The sequence below is a fragment of the Rattus norvegicus genome, chromosome 4 (genome assembly GCF_036323735.1).
Source record: "Rattus norvegicus strain BN/NHsdMcwi chromosome 4, GRCr8, whole genome shotgun sequence".
NCBI classification, from domain to species: Eukaryota; Metazoa; Chordata; class Mammalia; order Rodentia; family Muridae; genus Rattus; species Rattus norvegicus.
Window position 1 is genome coordinate 160,375,026 of NC_086022.1, and position 14,615 is coordinate 160,389,640.

General features: G+C 43.9%; 1 protein-coding gene and 1 non-coding gene across 5 annotated transcripts in view; both read left to right on the top strand.

Annotated features, from left to right (window-relative positions):
- Ano2 (anoctamin 2) overlaps positions 1-14,615 on the top strand; it is a 341,360-nt gene that overhangs the window by 174,555 nt on the left and 152,190 nt on the right. For all 4 annotated transcript variants that reach the window (XM_017593038.3, XM_063286858.1, XM_039108820.2 and 1 more), the window contains 2 exons: positions 2,479-2,561; positions 7,828-7,935. In XM_017593038.3, the coding sequence (XP_017448527.2) occupies positions 2,479-2,561; positions 7,828-7,935 (191 nt within the window). The remainder of the gene's footprint in view (positions 1-2,478; positions 2,562-7,827; positions 7,936-14,615) is intronic.
- On the top strand, positions 11,584-11,690 carry LOC120102587 (U6 spliceosomal RNA). The gene has a single exon (XR_005504223.1). It is a non-coding gene; the product is annotated as a U6 spliceosomal RNA (small nuclear RNA).

The following is a 14,615-nucleotide window of genomic DNA, read 5'->3' on the forward strand; positions in this document are numbered from 1 at the left end:
GACTACAGACCTGGCTGATAACACCACTCATCCTGCTTCCGTGAACAGACTCATTTGGAGTTGTTTGCAGCTTTGCACCTCAGCGGCAGAATTTCCACAGGCAGAAATAGGTTACTAATAAAAGCGAAGGCTCTGAAATTCAAATGGTATCTTTTTTTATTTATTTTTAACAAGAATGGATTCAAGGCCCATATCTACTAAGTGTTCCCTGAAGCCAATGCTCTTAGCCACGGTGCCTTGTCACTTTAGGTAAGCTGCATAAGTTGTGCCCTCACCTGAGTGAAAGAAAACTCGCTGAAGTATTTCTGTGGCTTAGGATGAGTCTCGTGTGCAGTTAGTCCCTAGCCTAGGGTTGTATTGAGTGAGCTGACCCTCCCTTCCCTGAAGGACACCTCTGCTCGTTTTTGCTGGCTTGTCTTCTGTGCGTTCACAGTCTGCCTCGTCTGCCTCTCTCCTTCCATGGAGAGGCTAGTTGATCAGCACTCCAAGTCCCGCCCTGTGTATGTCTTCTGCGGGCACTGCAGAGAGTAACGGGACAGTGTCCCCAGGCCAGTGTCAGTCTCAGGAGGTAAGATACACTCACAAGAACAAAGCCTTAAGTTCACGGGAGAGAACTATACACGGCGGCAACACAATGTAGCTGCAACCTTTGAGGAGCTGCACGTTTAGCCCGCACAAGATTATGCTCGGTTCTGTGATGTGCTTGACTTAAATACGGATGGTCAGGATCTCAAGGAGAATTTTTAATCTAGTTACAGCACTATAGACCTGAAATGGCAGCCAGAAATCCATCACAGTGTGCGGTGAGGGACCTGGTTGGTAGCTGTGACAATGTAGACCTAGAGAGATAACTGTGGGGACTGTCACATACCTTCCTTTTGTAGATGTCCAGACATATAGGGATAGGATTATCGGGAGGAGAATGACTTGGACTGGGCCAGAGTGGAGTGAAAGAGGAACCTCCAGGGTGAGATGGGAGATGGGGATGGGGGTGTTGAATGCGGAGGGGACAAAAAGTGAGTAGAGCAGCAATGTGGGTGTGAGGCATGCTGGCAGATAATGGAAGAGCTCCGACTAGAAGGCTGGGCCAGACACACATGGTTCGGTATCCAGAGAGAGCGGAAAGCTTAAAAAAAATCTATGCGTTGAGTCAGGGGAATTCATTTTCCCTTTGCTTACCCTGTTGTCACTGTCAGAATCCATTGATAGAATCCACCTCAGATGCCTCCTTCAGCAGTTGGTATGGATGTTCACAGCTTTTGGTCTGTGCTGTGTGTAAAGCTGCGATGGCTTCATGCCTTATATGATGAAGAGCTCAGCAGCAAACCCATCCAAGCTAGACCACAGTGTCAAACGTGTTCAGTGCAGACATTTTAGTGTGGACTTGTTATGTCTGAAAAGTTAGAAGTTAACTGGTGCTTGCTCAAAACAGGAGAGATGTCTTATAAGAAAGTGAGAGCAAGGCTTATGTAAGTTGGGTGGGGGAAAATTGAGAGTGATGACTAAGCTCCAGGCAGAAACAATCTGCACAGGCAAGATGAGGCTTATTAAAGAAACTACAAACCCTTGTGTAAGTCAACTTCAAGGAGAGGTGTTTGCTTGGGCTCGTGGTTTCAGAGGTTTGAGCCCATTGTAGACTGGCTCCATTGCTTTGAACCAAATATAAAAGGGATGCCATTATAGTAAAAGTGTGTGGTAGAGGCTTCTCCTCTCATGGTGACCAAGGAAGGAAGGAGAACAAGAAAGATTAGGGGAGCTGGGGACAGGCTATTGTCTCTGTGAGTATACCTGAGGGGCCCATCTCTTCCTATATCATGATTTCTATCATAACTTGTCTCCTACAATTCTATCATAATTCAAGAGATCATAACATTATGACCTCATCAGTGGACCAACTCATTGATGAGATCTGAGCCCCCATGACCCAATCACCCACCCCTCAAAGCCCTAAAGCCATCAACTGTCAACCAAGTCTTTAGCATGTATTTCTTGTGTAATACTTTAGATCCAAGGCTTTCTCTTTCTTAGGCGTCAAATTTTCTTTAATTTCTTGCCATGATTGTCTTTTTCTTCAGAATCTGGAGGTGGGGAAATTTATTTGTGTCCTTTTAACAGTCACATATGATGTAATAAATGTGACCATCAATAAAGGGGCAGAATAACCCCTTGGGAGTATATTGTTCAATGATCTTCTGTCTATGTCAATAAAGTCTATTATGTTCATATGAATGACAAGATTGTCTGATGATGCAGGTCCCAGAATGGCTCCCATTTCATAAGTGGCAGGTGACTATCTCTAGGTATTCAAGGATGTAGAGGGTCTTGAATAGTTCTAAACTAAAGCCACGGGACTTAATGCTTTAATAAGAGTTCTTAAATTTGAATTCTATTAAGTGTGTGTCCCACCTGCTCTGTTAAAATAAAAGACTACCCAGAATGTACAATTCAAAAATAATTGGATGTTTTCCTTCTTTAAAGCTACCATGTTTCTGGAAAACTGGAAAAGACTCCAGATGCGCTTGGGTTACTTCTGGGACCTGACTGGGATAGAAGAGGAAGAAGTGAGTATTCTTGCACACTTCCCTGGACCCTTGATTTTCTTTGATCCTAGAACTAGATAATCTGGATTAAGACAGTCACATACAGTTTGTCATCTCACCAGCTGTCACTGACTGGATTTCAGAAGATTTGTCAGCTACATCATGGTTTATATGCACCATTGGGAGTTCAATGCGTTGTCTTTCTTTGAGTTGTTAATGTCTAGGGTTTGGAGAAGTTAAGAGAGCCCTACTCTGGATGAAGATATGGCAAAGGATTCACAATCAAGTGGCATCAAGTATCCTTGAGACCACAAAGCCCGAGAAAAGAGAATTGTTGGTTTAGAGCTGGGACATGTCAGAACACCCTGTAGAACATCAGGGTAGGGAGGTTTAGGAGGTATAGATGAAGTTTCTGGCATGACTAACAAAGAAAGAACCACTAAGTGACTTTGTCAGGATTCAGTAGACTGTGTGAATTGAGAAAATGAGCCAAGGGCAAAGGGTAGGCTCCTCCAAAGTTCAACTTTTGTGGGTAGATGATATTTAAGCTATGTTAAAACATAAGCCTTCTTTTACAGCTCTTTTGAAAATTAGCACATGAAAATTAATCATGGTTCTGATGAGCTGAATTTGCAAGGGTTGCTAGTACTGGAGTTGCTCATGGGCAAAGGGACAAAAGTGAGTATTAGATAGGAATTTCTGCTCCTGTGGGTGCTTTAAGTGACAGTGGGGGACTATATCAGGAAGGTCCAGGCACCATTCCACTGTGTGAGAACTTACATGGAGGGCTAGCCACAGGTGTTATGATGGCTCCTGGAGAACAATCCTTCTCCTAACTGTGCTATGATGACTGACATGCTTTGCCTTGGGCTCTTACTGTGAGGCCCTGATATTTTAAGAGAAAATAAGTGAAGTTTCCAATTTAGCTTTGTTTTCAAGTCCATGTTGCCCCCAAGTCTGTAGCACGTTATCATTTTATATCTTTAATGCTATAATTAGTCAACTTGCCTTTGAACAGATGGTCTGAGAAGTGGCAGGGGCTGTACGGCAGCTCGTGGAACGGAACCTACCAATCCAGGGCTTGTTGATTAAGTGCTCTAAAGGGAGATGGATGCGAATGTAGTTTCTCGGCCTGAAATGGGCTTTCAAGCCCTGGAGACACGCCTTGGTGTTGAAGAGCACTAGTTATTCTTCCTGAGGACCTGAGTTCAATTCCCATCACCTACATGGCAGCCTATGACCATCAGTAATGCAAGTTCTAGGGGATCTGATTATTTCTTCTGGCCTCCATGGGCACCAGACATGGAGGTAATATAGAGATACTTGTGCGGGCAAATCACCCATAGACATAAAATAAAAAAAAATTAAAATAAAAAGGGGGTTGGGACAGCCTGTATCCTATCCTACTGCATTCCATGCTTGGATATGCATAAATGAACCCACCTCATTCCAGTCCTTCCTGTGAAGCATCAGATCTGGGATCAGAATCATCACTGGCTCTGAAGCAATGGTAAATTATGCATATAGATTGTGCCCTCCTGGAGATTCAAATTAGCTGGGAGATAGGCAGGAAAGAATAGCAGAGGTGATTATGGGTTTTTAGAGATCACTGACTGACGTGTGTTTTCAACAGAAAAAAAACTGTAAAAGTTAGCTGTGGGAGATCCAGTGGGAACACATTTATCCTATTAGTCCTACTTGATTTCAAAGCATAGATAAAAAAAAATCACAGAGGGAGAGGGAGGGAAGGTAGGAGGGTGAAGGGAGATGTGATTGTGTATGGGGAGGTGGGTGTAAGGACTTCTTAGACTGCTAATGCCAGGAGCTGAGAAGGGAGGGGAGAAGCAGCACTCTGCCACACAAAACCTATGTGAGCCACAGACAAGCTGACTCTCCGTTACAGAGGACACACAGACATGCTTGTACCCAGAAAGACATCAGCAATGGCTCAGTGTCCTTGAAATCCCTCTCTAAGCCCCTAGTAGGAGTGGGATTAGTTTCTACTTTCCTATAGTTAAGTATCCTGTTCTCCAATTAATTCAAAGAGCCACAGCAGCTTTCTGGGAGGTACATGAGTGAGGAACTTCTGTGCAGGCTAAGTGGACGCTGGCCAGGGTTGGGTTTTCTGTGACAGAGGAGATGTCCCTGGTGGAGTTTCTGTGTGACGTTGGCCCTGTGCCTCACATTTGTGCTACGGGGGGTCAGTGTGAGAGGAAGAGAAGTCAGGCTCAGCCTTATGTTCAACACATTCTTACTTTGGACTATGGTTGGAGTGCACCTAAACTCTCCCTTCAGTTTTGAACATATGCCTTAGTCATGTCCTATTTCCAAGCTTATAAGTATAGAATATGGAACTTAGTTCCTGAGCTGCAAAGGGTGAAATTCATCAGGGTGGTGCTTGGTCTGTAAACATTTAGGGCAGAGGCCAGAGTAGTGTAGAAAACCTTCTTGTAGCTAGGATAGGAAAGAGAAATCCTTTTAAAAAATATTGGGGACCCCTATGGAAGAGTTAGGGGAAGGACCGAAGGAACTATTTGTGGATGGTAACCTCATAGCAAGAACAAGAGTGTCAACTAACCTGGATCCTGAAAGCTGTCAGAGACTGAGCCACCAACCAAAGAGCACACATGAGCTGGCCCAAGGTCCCTGGCACACATGTAGCAGAGAACTGCCTGTCTGGCCTCAGTGGGAGAGGATACACCTAATCCTGTAGAGATGTGATGCCCCGGGGTGGGGGGTACCGGAGGTGCACCCTCTCAGAGGTGAAGGGGAGGGGTTAAGGGAAGAACTCTGGGAGGGGGGACCCAGAGGGGACAATATTTGTGATATAAATAAATAAAATAATAAAAATATATGTTTTAAGTGCTGGGATGTAGCTCAGTAGCAAGACATGTGCTTGGTATGCACAAGCCCTTATTTACAGTCTTGCTTTCACCAAACACAAAATCTTGTTAAGAAAAATCTGGGTTTTGAAGAGTTGCCAAATTTTAATGGGCAAAAGAGGGAGTAAGAGGCACCTCCAAGAAGGAATCAACAATCATGAACGTCATCCAGGAAGCTGGGGGTGTAGATCAGAAATGGAAGGCCACCAAGAAAGGCCCAATAGCTGGAGGAGGCAAGGATGAGGAGCAGCGGACGGGGACAAAGGACTCAGTATCATCCAGAGGCCAGACAGGATTGGCTTGATTGTTTCTCTGGGTCTCCTGGGAAGGAGTGGAGACAGCTAGGTAAGGTGTGTGTGACTGGCATAGGGATCCTGGGGGTTATACAAAGAGCTGTGTGTCGGAGCAAGTTTAACTGATGTTACCAGTGACAGGAGAGATGTGGGTATTCCTTCATTGGGTGTTGGGGAGAGGAAGGGAGGTGTCTTAGGACAGCAGTGTTTTGTGCTTTAACCAGATGCCTTCTCCCAGGTTCAGGGATCCTCTCAAGGTGCTCTTCTCCAGGACATCCGCCACACACACACACACACACACACACACACACACACACACACACACACACCCCAAAATAAAAAAACCAAAAGCAAACCCAAAACACCAGAACCCAAAACAGTGCTACCCAGTGGCTAGATCAGGGTGGGCACTAATTGCTTATCCCTGTCCCCTGGGGAGCAGTGGAGCAGACCTTGTGGAGGGCATCAAAGGACTGACTGAAGGATGCCTTTGGGTCCAATGTACTGTCCTTCTGTCCTGACTGACCTCAGATCACCCAAATCCCATCTGAGTTTGGCTTGAAGCCTTTGTTTAGGCCAACTCCCGAGGAGGCTTCCAGATGGAAACAGCTTCTGGAAAGCCTGCATATTTGTGGAATTTGGCATCAGATCTGCATCTATGGAGTTTATGCTTAAGCACTGCCGTGTTGATCTGCCTATGGCTGATTTCTTGGGAGATGTTCTCCTGGAAGGTTTTTTCAGCTGGAACTCTCTTGGAGTGCACCTTAGGAAGTGCTGCGATGGAGAGTGGGAAGTGAGGTTCAGCTACAATTAGAGACTTCCATGTGCTCTGCGTGGCACCAATCACTGTGAGAAACAAAAGAATATCAAGCACACAGCCGATCCCTCAGAAGAGAACATGACACTTGCCACAGGGAGAGGGCAAAATGTGTGACATAAGCTATAAAACTATAGGAATTTGGAGAATTTGGCTGGTGGTTCATCGTAGTAGTTAGAGGACTCCTGGAAGGAATGAGTCTGGGGTGCCTTAGAAGATTGTGTGATGGTGGAGGCCCTGAAAAAAAAAAGCACTTAAATAGCATCGCCCACCATGCTCCTTGAACACTTGCGCAGTTTCTCTAGTGCCACAGTTTGTCAGGAAATCAGAGGCTGTAAGGTATCTAGCAACTTGGTCTCCAGCATCTCTGACATGTGGGTGGTAACAAAGAAGTTTGTGCTGTCCGAACAGCACAATGCCCTGCCCCTGAATCTGTGCTTAGGGAACATCAGAAAGTGGACAACATCACTAAATCCTCATGCCTTCAGAATTCATCTTGGAGCTAGCGACTGTGGGAAGGCCTAGCAGAGAGGCCCGCTGCCCACCGCTAAGCCCCCTTTGAAGTAAGCTGTGTCTGAAACTGTGATTTGATTTGGTAATGCTCCTCTTGAGTCACTGCTAGCTCTTTCCTTGTGCCTGGTGATAGCGCAGGCTGGACAGGCAGAGTAGCTCAGAGATTTCTCCTGAGTATTTACATGCTGCTGTGTTCACCAGTGAACTGCTCATCTATGCTGCTCAGACAGATCCAGACAATGAATTTGAAGATACCCCCTTAGCCATCTTCACTTTGATGTTATTAACCTGCTGAATCATGGCACAGAGAAGTTTTATTTCTTCCCCAGACTCTCAGCTATGGGGCACAAGCCTATCTATCAGGGACTGGGTTCCTTATAGGTGAGCTTGAGGCATAAGACAAGGGCAGGATGTTGCGGGGTGGGGGGAGCGCAGTGCAATGTTCCAGCTTTTGTCATACTGTTCTGTGAAACATGTAGCTTCTGGTTGTATCAACTTTCCAGTTAACATCTTCTTTCTCCTTTTTCAACACCGGCGACATCCCCAGGAACGTTCCCAGGTTTGGTTCTCAGTGTGACAATGAGCGTCCTGTGTCTCATTTCTCCTTGCAACATTGTGTCCTCGGTATAGATGCCTTGTAATTGTGTCATGTGGCAATTCATGTCTGAGAGTGTCCATTCCCAAACCCAGTTCGATGTATTTGTGGTGTCCGGTTCTGATCCACATGCCTGGGTCACCCTCCTTCCTGTTTACTAACTCTGTTTACTGACTCTCTGGTGTAGGAACACTCCCGGCCTGAATATGAGACCAAAGTACGAGAGAAACTGCTAAAGGAGAGTGGCAAGTCTGCGGTCCAGAAGCTGGAAGCGAACTCACCTGAGGACGATGAGGTGAGAGGTGTTGCTCTTAGCTTTTCTGCTGTTAGTGCCTCTTGTGCTATTTGGGAACCTTGGTGATGGGGGGAAAGAGTGACCTTGCACAGGATGGAATGGACACTTGATGTCTGTGACCCTCCTGTAGCCAGAGTCCCTGGGGAACAGGCTGTCATGGCAACTAGATCTACTGAAGTCCTTGTTGTACTGTGTGGACAAAATGGGAGGGCATGTCAGAGAAGAAAAAAAAAACCATCTCAAGGCTGTCAGCATTTCCTAAATCCCCACCACACTACACTACACCCTCTCTGGATCCTTGTTCCCCACCAGCCACTGTCCTGAGTGCCCTGTCTTCACATTTACTCTTGTGAAACATCTACAGGGCTGGTAAATGATATGAAACGGAGAGGTGATGAAGAAAAGTTATATCTAAAGATGACGTCGGGGGCTAGTAGTCTCAGGCAATAAACGTGGCTATGCCAGGAGTTTTAACCTTTGCCTCTGCGGTTAACTGTTGTGCCACACTGTCCTCCAAATGCACTGGGGAAATCAAAGGTTTAGCAGGAAGTGGTCCTTAGGACCCACAGAGGCAAGTGTATGCCTGCGCTTGTTTGGGTCAGTTACACGATGTTCTTACACTTCATTCTTCTGGGTGGGCCCCAGGAAGAAGGCGATGTTAAGCATGTTCTCTTTCTGAACTGAAGGAAATGCTGTGCTTTGTAAATACACACGGTGTGTGAGTGAACGTGTGTGTGTGTGTGTGTGTGTGTGTGTGTGTGTGTTTGTCAGGGGTGGGGGTACTCCTTGGCAGTACCTGTCTCTCTGAGTGCCACCCTGCTTTTAAATCAAGATTCTGTGTTTATATCTTTCCTAAATCTGATTTCTGGGGGAAAAAATCAACACGAGTGAAAATCTGTTGTTTTTCAATGTGTCTTTTCTTCATCCTGGATATAAATTCAAATTTCATTATATTTTATATTCTTTAAGTTGCAACCATTCATGTTAACATGCAAATTTATGCAAATACTGAAACAGAGGAATGGTGTTTTTGAGCCCAGAATACTAGCATTGAGAGAGAGAGAGAGAAAGAGAGAGAGAGAGAGAGAGAGAGAGAGAGAGAGAGAGAGAGAGAGAGAATAAGGCTTAAATAGGAGGGTGGTCTGTTATTTTTCCCTCCTTTATACAATGAGAAAGCCCAACAGCATCGATTACTTGGAGAATAGTGAATTTGGTCTCAGAAGCCCAACCTTCACTGCCACCTTCATCACAAGGCACACATTCTGTATTCTGTCAGCTGCAGCAACTCTGTGCAACTTTCTTCCTCGCCACGGAGCCATATACTTTGAGCGATTTTACAGAAATCACATATAACTTTTGTTTAATCTTTAAAAACAATTTCTTATTATTTTAATCACGAATACATGTGGATGCATGTGTGAAGGGCAGGTGCCTTCAGAGGCCGGGGATGTCTGCTCCTCCTGGAGCTGGTGTTACAGGTGGTTGTGAATGGCCTGATGTGGGTGTCGGGAGTCAAGCTTGGTTCCTCTGGAAGAACAGGAAGTGCTCTTAACTGCGGAGCCATCTCTCCTGCCCTGACTCATTTAATTTTAATTCCATAGATGGGAACGCCATAGAGTAGGGCTGTGGTTCTAATATAAATATTGCTTGAATATATATGCATGATAGGTCAAATGACTTTCGGGAACTATGAATAATTAAAAAACATCTGAATGCATTATGAATGATGCATATGTTTGTGTTGTAGCGTTCAGCATCTCTTTTCGCTATCCTGTTGCGAATGCAAAGTTCAAGGCGTCTAATGTCTTATGGGCAATGGGAGGAAATGAGTTTCCCAATGCACAGTGTGGGATAAACATGGCCTCTGCTTGATTGTCAGGATCCTTCTCCTGTCCTTCTAATTCTGGTAATATTGTAAATGCTTCTTCCTTTGCTATAAATCTGACCATTGACGGGAGATAGTAATGGTGGACATGTTGCTGCACTCATATCTGAGGGAAAGGATGCTCCTCTTGTCTGGGGGAAAGAGTTGTGGTCAGTCCTTGTGCACTGGGGCATCAAGGAGTACTAGGAGGCTATGACAGGCATCTGAGGAGCAGACTGGAGTTAAGGACCAAAGTCTAGGTGGGTTTGGATCCCATATCCCAGTGGTTCACCTGGACACTCACTTCACTGTTACCCTGAGACTCCATCTTTTGTCCATATCCACTTTCCTTTGGAGTGATAAAAACACTACCATTTACTGAGGTTCCGATTGGCACAGGGAGCTTTCTAAAGTCACACAGCTATTTGTTGGAGAGACAGCCATGGGTTCTGTTTGACTCGAAGGCCCACTGCTTTTTCTTTTCCTTCCTTTAAATTTTTAGAACCTGTCATGCACATTTAAAATTAAGATTTAATTCTCATACTTTAAAAATCACCCTGGTTTGATCTGGGCCCAGTGACATATGTGGCATTTGGGAGGCAGAGGCAGGAGGATTAGGAGTTGGAGGTCACCTTCCTCCAGTGTTTAATGAGTTCCCAGTCAGCCTGAGCCACATGAGACCTAGTCTTTAAATACCAGAAAACAAAGTATAGCCTAAAACCCACCCTACAATTCAGGAGCTTTCAGGCCACCGTAGATTTATGCAGCTGTTCCCCACAATATATCTTCAAAGCACTTTTATTGTTCCAACTAGAAATCCTGTACCCAGCTGGGGACATAGCTCAGTGGAATGCTTGTCGAAAATGTACAAGTCCTAAGGTTCACTCCCCAGCACTGCAAAGCCAAGAAACATAACACAAAACAAAAACTTGAATAAACTTTTAAAAAATTATCCCTATACCCAGTTGCCAAGCCATGTAAAAGAACTAATTTTTTTTCAGTGTCTTGAGATCTGCTGTTCTGGAGTAACCTGCAAATGGAATCACTTAACATGTCCTGTTTAGCTTCTCACGTGGGGAAAAAGTGACCCATGTGGTAGTTTATATCAACATCTCATTTGTTTTTATTGCCAAATAGTGTCCCATGCTTGGCATTGGTTCATTTTATTTATCTGTTCATTAGTTGATAGATGTTGGAGCGGTTTTCATTTTTCAAATTAAATATAAACTATAGTCATGCTATGAAGGTTGGTGTCTGATTTTTATTTAGCTATGCACTTATGTTTTCATATATACATGTATGTATATCTAAGATAGGATTACTGGGTAATATGTTAAGTTTGTGTTTGATATTTTGAAGATGTTACTTCCCAGGATGGATGCATTATTTTATATCAACCTTTGGTAAGTGGCTATGCCATTTCCACGTCAAACACTTACCATGTGTGCTTTAACTTTATTCCCCATACTGGTAGAAAGTGGTACTTTACTGCTGTTTTAATTTGCATTTCCTTAATGAATAATGACACTTTGCTATTGGTCATTTCTATGATTTCTTTAGAAAACTGGTTACATCCTCCACCTATTTAAAAATTATGTGAATTGGTTTTTCTATAAAATTATTCGTGTTTTCTTTTGCATATTTGGGGTGATAGTCCTATATCACATAATGTAGTTTATACAAATTTATGTTTTATTTTATTGATTTTTACTACTAGAATCACAAGTTAACTATTTTTTGTCAATTGTACTTTTTTTTAATCATGTGTAAGAAAACATTGCCTAGTGCTCGCTTCAGCAGTACACGTTCTCAAATTGGAATGACACAGAGAAGATTAGCAAGGCCATTGTGCTAAGATGACACGCAGATTCATAAAATGTTCCATATTTAAAAATTATTGCCCAGCTCAATGTTATGAAAAGGTTTAAAGTTCTGACTCTCATATATAACTTTATGAACATCTGAGCTAATTTTCCTATGTGATATAGAGAATCCAAATGAATTTCTTGCATATGCATACTCTGTTGTCTATTAAAGGAATATTTTACTTATTGAATTGTTTTGACATTCTTGTAAAATTAACCTACTGTAAATGCCTGATTTAGATAGTCAGATCTGCTCTACAGATCTGCATGGTGTTAGATAAAAATAGTAAGAATGGAATTCTCTTGTCCTTGGTCTTAGAAGCAAAGAATCATCTTTCATCTTTAAGTACATTGTTAGCTATATCCACTGATTAATAAGAACTAATTCCCCAACAACAATGAACATCAAATTATGCTGACACTCATTCGGACATTTTTGTACATTTGTACGGTATTTTAATAAAGTGTTAACTCCTCCTTTTTGAGGAGGGCCAACATGGTGAGGCCAAGAGGTTAGCACACTCCAAGTCAGAACCTGGACTGACAAAAACACTGTCATCGTGTAGTACAGTCCCTTTATGGGGTCATTTTTCCCCTTTTTGTCACTCGGGAAATTGGGCATTTTTATAAAGCCTCTGCCCTTCTGAGAGTTGGTGATTGTCCTTGCCGATGGTACCAAGATGAGTTAGCTCATCAGCCCGTCACCTTAAAAATATGTAACCTTTGTAGGATTAAGATCAGATGAGAGTTCATCCAGGGCCTTCTAATTCTAGCCTATGCATCCAATTCTTAAATAAACTTTGTACTTTAATATACTCTGAAAGCAAAGCTCATTCTATGTAGAGCAGAGGAGAGGACCATAATTACAAAGGAGTTAGGAGAAGTGGTGCTGAGGCAAATAGGGGACACCGAGGCAAGGATATATTTACAATAGTTGGGAGTGGCCACCACTTCCTGCTGGAAGGACAAAAAGTGGGATAGAACCATCAGAATCCAGAGTCATGGCCAACCAATGGGAACTAGAACCCTGCAGGGAGAGCAGACCCTCTGAAGGCTCAGTTTAAAGCAGATAGACCCCCCCAAGGCTCCAAGTTTCTGCCAGAACTTCCCACTAGTACAATATAACCAAAGGTCCATCAAAGAGGTCATTCTGGGGATTGTGGGTTTTAGAAATCGATACCCTCCATCAGGGAGCAGAGATGCATGTGGTGGGGTGAGGGGGCTGGGTAGCACAGAAATGGTGGGTCTGAGAGCATATCTCAGAGTACTGGCATGGAAGTCCAGTCAACATGTTGATCTGCCTGGGTGCCAAGGTAAAAAGATTATTAGAAACTGGAGAGTTAAATATTTGGGGGAAAACACAAGACTGCTCACCACTAACATCATGAATGGATTACATTAAAGAATCACTTTTCAGACCATTCCTAAGCCATTGAACAGTTAAGAATATTTTTGTAAGTGATGGATGTGGGGAGGGGGAGGGAGTGGGTGTGGAGAGGTGGGACTTTAAACAAAATCCTATTTAACTTGGTGCAGGACTTACCTCCTAAAACTTGACCCCCAAATATTTACTCAATGTGGATGCAGGACTCATCCTCCAGCCCTTCCTGGCACTACCTGTGGCGTCCTAGGCCATGAATATTTTATGGGGAACTCTGAAACTAAGAGGACCTGGGCCAGGAGGAGGCACATGGATAGACGGGTGTTAATTTACTGTTCTGTGTATCACCCTGGGGACAGTTATTTCTAAAGAAAGCCCATCAAAAGTTAAGGCATTGAAACATTTACGACCTGTGCCTCTGGCAGCACCAACAAACAAACATGTGGAATAAATTATTCAAAAGTGTACAGCCTTCAACAAGTTTGGGACAACAGTACCCGGAAGCTGAATGACTGTCAGAGTGTGCAGTCAGGGTGAGGCCTGGGAACCAGGGTGGAGGGCCGTGTCTGACTCTCTTACTGTGGGCCAAGGTGGTATGCATACAGATTTCCATGCAGGCTCTTGATTATTGAATGTTCTACAGCTCAAAGTTCCCCTGAGCCCCGTTCTGAAAAGTTAATAACGATGTGAGGGTAAAAACAGAGTAAGATTTTTAGTTTCTTCTTAGGGATCACGAAGGATTCTCACTGGCCTCTGTGCAATTGGACATTAGCACACAAAAGGAAACTCAGTTTGCCAAAGATGGCCGTAGAGAAGAGGAAGAAGCCTGAGGCTGGATCTGTCCATGAGATCTTTTCTTTTCTGCCTGCACCTGATGTTTTTCCTCATCTTCCAGATCTGATTATCTTGTGGATGTTCAGTGTTAAGGGGGTTCTGAACTGTAGTTCTCGTCTACCCAGCCTTATGCACTGAAAGATGATGGCAACCAACCTGAAGGACATTTGAGATAGGATCAGTGTCTATGTTTCTCAGACCTATCCCTGAGCTCAGCAGATAAGTTCTGAAGTCTTATGACCCTAGATCCTTCCCTCTTGAGCTCCTTCACTGTTGGTGAGGAGGCTAAGGTCCCAGGGTTAATACCAGGTCAGAGCTCACACAATAGAACCGTTACTAAAGGGTGCATCCTGGCGATTTTATATACTACTTACTGTTTCTCATTTCCGCTCATTTTTAAATGAATGATTTTGTCTCTGGTTATTTTTCTGGGACCGTCTCATCTTCCGGTTCTCCTTTGTCATCTCTCATGGAGTGTGGCTTCCATTTCTCACCTTTGGACCCATCTCCACAGAGAATTTCCAGCCAAAAGAAATGGCGGCGCAAAGATGCAGAGTGATAGATGGAATAAAGGAACTGAAGGAGGGTGGTCAAACCTGTGTGTGTGTGTGTGTGTGTGTGTGTGTGTGTGTGTGTGTGTGTGTGTGTTTCTGTCTGTCTTCTCTGGAGTAACAAAGGACCTGAACCTAGAATTGAATTCTTCATCCCCTTTAGTTGTTGGTGGGCTCCACATAAC